The 5,806-nt window shown below is 52.2% G+C and overlaps 1 protein-coding gene across 1 annotated transcript in view; it reads right to left on the bottom strand.

Moving 5' to 3' along the window:
- Nkx6-3 (NK6 homeobox 3) overlaps positions 1-3,624 on the bottom strand; it is a 12,385-nt gene extending 8,761 nt beyond the window's left edge. Inside the window, exons 1-2 of the mRNA XM_021170233.1 lie at positions 3,240-3,624; positions 834-1,003 (exon numbers count right to left, since the gene is read on the bottom strand). Of these exons, the coding sequence (XP_021025892.1) occupies positions 834-1,003; positions 3,240-3,624 (555 nt within the window). The remainder of the gene's footprint in view (positions 1-833; positions 1,004-3,239) is intronic.
- Positions 3,625-5,806: the final 2,182 nt, after the last annotated feature.

Genomic DNA, 5,806 nt, shown 5'->3' with positions numbered 1-5,806 from the left:
AATGAATGAATGAATGAATAAAGCTAACTTTACACATCTCCAGGAACCTCGTGAATAATTGTCCCCTAGAAAAATAACATGTACGCTAAGATGGCTGAAGATCGTGGTGCCCTAAAGAAGCAAAGAAACGTGCCCTACGGACCTAAGCTCCTTCCACCTCCACACCACAGCCTTCTCGCATGGCTGTAACTATCTGCTGAGGTAGCATTTGCCCCAGAACCCCCCTAATCTGTTCACACTTCTTCATTTCTTCATGGTGGCGGCGAGGTTGCAGTTCTGGGAGGTCTCATGGCTTTCTTCTCCCGTGTGCCCATCCAAAGTGTGGACAGACTAGGGTGGCAATGNNAACCCTTGTCCCTGGACCTTGAAGAGGTGGAAGTAGGGAGGCTGCCACCAGCTCNTCGGGGAGTCTGTGGCTGATCTCTGCCACTCTCCTCTGCATGGATGGGAACGGGGTGTATTATCTTCATTTTAAAGGTTGGGACATTTTAAAGCTGGTGAGTGTCCCACAGATCTCCGTTCAAATCTCAGCTCTGTNCTTGCGGGCCAGAAGACTCCAAACACCAGGCTTGATTAACTGACACTGTCTCTTCATCTGTAAAATGGGCCACTGTGCTGACTTCAAGAAAAGGTGAGACTTAATGGCGGTACTGTTTACAGGCTCTCAGATGGGGCTAGGTAGAGATGGCTGTCACTGCGNGCGCTCGTGGGGGGTGGGGGTGATTATTATAATCTCTACAGTAAGATGGGCAGCCACACCTACCTCTCACCCAGTGGCCTCCTGCCCCGGCAGGTGCTAGGCTGCCAGGCAGACTCTTTCTGCACAGACTCACCTTGACCTGTGACTCCGTCATGCCCAGGGAATAAGCCAGCCTCGCCCGCTCTGGGCCAGCCAAGTACTTGGTCTGCTCAAAGGTTTTCTCCAGGGCAAAGATCTGGTGGCCCGTGAAGGTAGGGCGGGTGTGCTTTTTCTTGTGGATAGTGTCACTCAGGGGGTCTGGAGCTGCCCAGAGGGAAGAAAGTATGGTCAGCAAGGTGAGTGGGACAAGACCCTGCCTGGAGGGAGGCCAGCCTGTCCTGAATTTTCCACAGGGATGTATTCTCCTACTGAGAAGCCATCGAGGTCCAGGAATATGGTGACACCTGTCAGTTGAACAGCACTTCTGGCATTCACAGTAATAGTCACTGTGACCTCTATCACATCTGAGTGGACAGGGCCCCTGGAGGGCAACTGCACTGGCTATAGAGGGCTTAGAACTAACTGGGTCTTGTGCCTTTCCTAGTTTTCCCATAATCCACTGATGCTGCCTAACCCAGGGGATGCATGGGAATTTCTTTTCTGTGCTAAGACACCAAGACAAGGATGCTCTTCCTTTCACCGAGGTATGCTTTCTATTGGATCCCGAAAGGGGTCGAGACCCAGCGGTTGAGAGCTACTATCCTAAAATTAGGATGAGTGTCTTCAGTTCGCTCTCCTTTCATGTTCAACTGACCACTGGGCTTTCTTGGTTATTTTCTGGTGTGTGTATGCATGCATGTACCAAGGCATGGGTGATACCTTCCAGCTGGCAACCAGACCTCCGGCGCCTCTGAATTCCTCCCCACTTCCTTTCTCTGAGCCCCCAGCTTCCCAGGCCCATTGAAANAGCACAGAAGTGAAGGCTTCTGGCTCCAGTTCCTCCTCCGTGTGCTGCATTCCTAGCAGCCAGCCTGGAAGCCCGTCCTCTCTCAAACCTCTTGGAATCTATCATACAGCCTGGTTTTGGAGCACCAGAGTCCTCTAGAGAGCCCGGAGACCCCCCAACTCAGGCATGAAGGAGCTTGAGTCTCAAAGTAAGCAGAGTGCCCAAGTGCTGGGCTCCCCTGAAACTCATGTGCTCTGCTCTCATGTCATAGGCAGGGGACTTCAGCTCAGAAGAGGAAAAGGACCTCCTAATACAGTGGTTCTCAACCTTCCTAACGCTGCGACTCTTTGACACAGTTCCTCATGTTGTGGTGACCCCCTCCCTCCAACCATAAAATTATTTTGTTGCTACTTCATAACTGTGAATTTNCTACTGGTACAAATTGGAAATATCTGACATGCAGGATCTCTGATATGTGACACCCCACCTCCCCATGAAAGGGTCATTCAGTCCCCAAAGGGGTCACGACCCACAGGTGGAGAACCACTATCCTAAAAGATATTTTTCTTTACTCTTGTGTTAAACTGACCACTGGTTTTCCTGGCTATTTTCTAGTGTGTGTATGCATTCAAGATGGAGGGGTGGGTCAGGATGGGGGACTGTAGGGTGGAGGTGTGGGAGAGACAGCATGAGCTTATAGTACCCCAAACTATAGGTCCCAAGAGATGAGTGAGGAAGGTGACTGTCATTCAGGCACAGACATGGAGGACAAGAGTTTTGAGGGTTTCCATCATTGATTCCAAATCCCTTATGCAGTGTGGGAGATAGAGATTAAACAGAAGGGGGCTTTGCCTCTGTCCCTGACACATGTTTATCTCACCCGGAGCTTTAGTGGTTCGAGGAGAACCCTGGAAGTCACTGCCACTCTCTCCCAGTATGCCCNACTGGCACATGCCCCGGGCGCTTCCTGGATCCCTGATTGGCATAATACCCACCCCCTCCACTCCAGTTCTCAGAAATCTGAGTCTCAGGGATGGGTGGGGTAAACTCCCCCCACCCCCCGCCGCCGCCCCNCTCCTCAGCAGTCAGGGCCAAGGTCATCTTAGCGCTCTGGTTCTGCCATTGCTGACATGAACGGGGGAACAGGAAGGTGGGTGATGGGCCCTGGATGGGACCCCAGTGGGTTTTTGGAACAATCCTATGTAACATTGGGCTCTTAGGGATACGATACTAAATTCATTAAGTTTTCTTCACCAGGGTAGCACTGTGCCCCACTGTGTGAAGGGGCGCCATGACTCCGGGCAGAAGCGAACTAAGCTACGTGCTGCACTCGGTGGAATGGGCTGTGTTCGTGGGGCCTGGAGAACCCAAGGTCCCTTGAAGGGCAAGAAGTGACTGTGGGTCTAGACACCTGTGCTAGGTAGAAGTAAGGAGGAGGGAGGAGGGTGGGATTCAGTTCTGCTGTGAGCTGAAAAGAGGGACCAGGAATTGGGCAGGGCTGTGTAATAGCGGCTGAGGTTAGGTAGGTCGCATGCAGCCCAGCCTTTAAAAGACCCCCACCTCCTGCCTTCTCCCCGGGTCAGGCTGGGCTGGGGGTGAAGGCCCTGTACTCACTGTTGCTGCATGGCCGAGCGCTGCCTCTCCAGTCCTGGCCTGTGTCTGCCCAGCAGTTCCGGGTCCGGGTCGGGTACTCATTCCCAGCCTTGGAAAAGCTCCCCACCTGGGGGCCATAGTAGACGCCCTGGGAGCTGAGTCCACCAAAGCCTGCCACGTGGGGGTAGCCAGANAGGAGGCTGCTGTTCGGGGTGGCAACCGGTCTGCTCAGGATGTCAGTGATTCCATGGGGAGTCCCAGCCGCCAGCTGGGGGCCAAGTCCCGGAGGGCTGAGCTTGTAGAAGGAGTTCTGCACCGAGTACTGGCACATGGGAGCCTTCATTTCTGAGAACTGGGCCAGCTGTGTGTTGTTCAGGAGGAAGGTCCCCTGCAGGTTGGACTCCATGGTCTCCAGGTCAGCGAATCGGTAGTCCAGGAGCCCTTAAAGGCCAGCACTTCAAATGGTGGCCCAGAACCTCATGGCAGGTTTGGAGAATCAGAGCCCCCCCATCCCACCCCGAGCCTCAGACTGCCCTCTGGCTCGGCCCTTCCTCAGAGATGGGGCACCTACGTCAGCCCTCTGGCAAGTCAGGTGTCCAGAGAAGGTGGGCGGCCTTCCGCTTTCCCTCTCTCCCGCTGGGCCTAAGGAGGGGTGCTTTCCATACTCAGAGCACCCGGTTTCTCTGCCTCTGAGTCTGGGGGCCCTCCATCAGAAGTTTTAAGTTCAGAGAGGGGACATTTCCTTGATAAAGATATGGCCCATTAGAATACAGACCTGAGACTGGCTGAGCTGCAAGCGCTGTGTCGCCATTGGTTGGAGCCCACATGGGCCTCACATTGGCTTCTCCTAGACAAATTGCACTTTGAAAGATTGACTGTAAATCAGCCAGTCCGTNTGTGTGTGCGTGTGTGTGTGTGTGTGTGTGTGTGTGTGNGCATGTGTGTGTGCTCATGTGCGTGTGTGAAAGAATTAGCTCTAGGCGCCCTGTGCCTGGTCACAGGCTCCATTTGCTTACCCAAGTCCAGTATCTAAGAAAAGGTGGGTGCTTGGAGGTAGGGACTGGAGGCTCCTGCGAAGTCAGAGAGAGAGAGAGAGAGAGAGAGAGAGAGAGAGAGAGAGAGAGAGAGAGAGACAGAGAGAGATGGGCTCAGAGGTCACAGTCCCAAGCTGCCCCTGTCGGAATGAATGTGATGCTTTGAGGTGACATACAGCTGCTTCCCTTCCTCCCGGGTAAGTGGGGAGACTGAGCAATCACTATTCTCTGGGGGAATGCAAATCTCTGGCCTTGAGACCACCGGGTGGGAAATGTCTCACTTAGGGAGTGGGCCGTGGAACAGCTCTGGGAGTTGCAGGGGTGTGGGGGTCAGAAGGTTCCTGTCTCTCCCAGCCAGCCTTTCTTGGTCTCTTGAGTAGTCCGTCTGGCTGTGTCCTGGGTGAAGTCTCTCTCTCTCCTGTGAGCAGCCCTGGGCTCCTGAGGCAGAGACCTAAGCAGGGCAGTTGGGCTGAGGCTTGGGACTACACTGACTATAAGGACACCACCATTCNCTTTGTTTCTGAGGAATTTTTGCAATCTGATGATTCTTGTGGNCACCATCTCTCAGTTGACAACGGGGAAACAGAGGCACAGAGGAATCAGGGCTTGCCTGCCAGGCTAGTCTCTAAATTCTTTCCTGAAGTCACCCTCTGAAAGTGTGAAATGGCAGGCACAAGGTGATTGGCTATCTAAATGACTTCTTCCTGACCAGGCCACTGGGGCTTTGGGGAACACACTGTCTTGTGTTTGGAGGGATCTGTGTTTTCACAGGTGAGAGACAGAGCCTTGTCTTTGTTAGCTTTGGTTGAGGCAGAGGACTGAGGTGGAGAAAGCTGGCTTGCTGTGGAGAATTTGACTGTAATGTAAGCAGTACTTTCCGTGCCATAGGTGATTTAGGCAAGGATCAGATAGAAAGGCTTTTACGCAGGGCGAGATGACCTTCCTACAGGTTGGGATATTTTTTTGAAGACCTTTAAAATTAAGAGTCTCTCTCTCTCTCTCTCTCTCTCTCTCTCTCTCTCTCTCTCTCTCTCTCTCTCTCTCCCCATCAAAGAAGTCTAGAAAAGGATGCTGAATCCCTTGGGGCTGGAGTTACAGGCAACTGTGAGCCCTTCAGCTTGGGTGAACCAGACTCAGATTTCTTGGTGCCATCTCTTTGGCCTGAGGAAAAAAATTGTTTTGTTTTTATTTTTATTTTTCCACCATCCAAAAAAAAAAAAAAGGGCTGTATTTTGGAGTCAACTTCTAATTTATAACAAGTTTTACTTTCAAAACCAAATCAACAGGCCAACACATTGTAATTCACCCTGGAGGACTTAGGTATGCCACTGAGCAAGGAGTGAGCCTACTCTCTGCAGGACTCCCTTCCTCCACCCTCAGGACTGGGCTTGGCTTTTTGGAGTAGTTTCAGCCACTAAGCCATCAACAGGAATGGGTTCTGTTTTCTTTAATGACCTCTTTACAGTGTGCCTTCAACTGATTTTAGTTCTCAGCGACTCTCTGAGATGTTCTCTTTCTCCAGTCTCTATTAACTTTTGGTTGATAGCCCCCCCC

Source organism: Mus caroli, chromosome 8, assembly GCF_900094665.2.
Source record: "Mus caroli chromosome 8, CAROLI_EIJ_v1.1, whole genome shotgun sequence".
Lineage (NCBI taxonomy): Eukaryota > Metazoa > Chordata > Mammalia > Rodentia > Muridae > Mus > Mus caroli.
The sequence above is the reverse complement of the archived record's forward strand: the minus strand, read 5'-3'. Positions and strand labels throughout refer to the sequence as shown.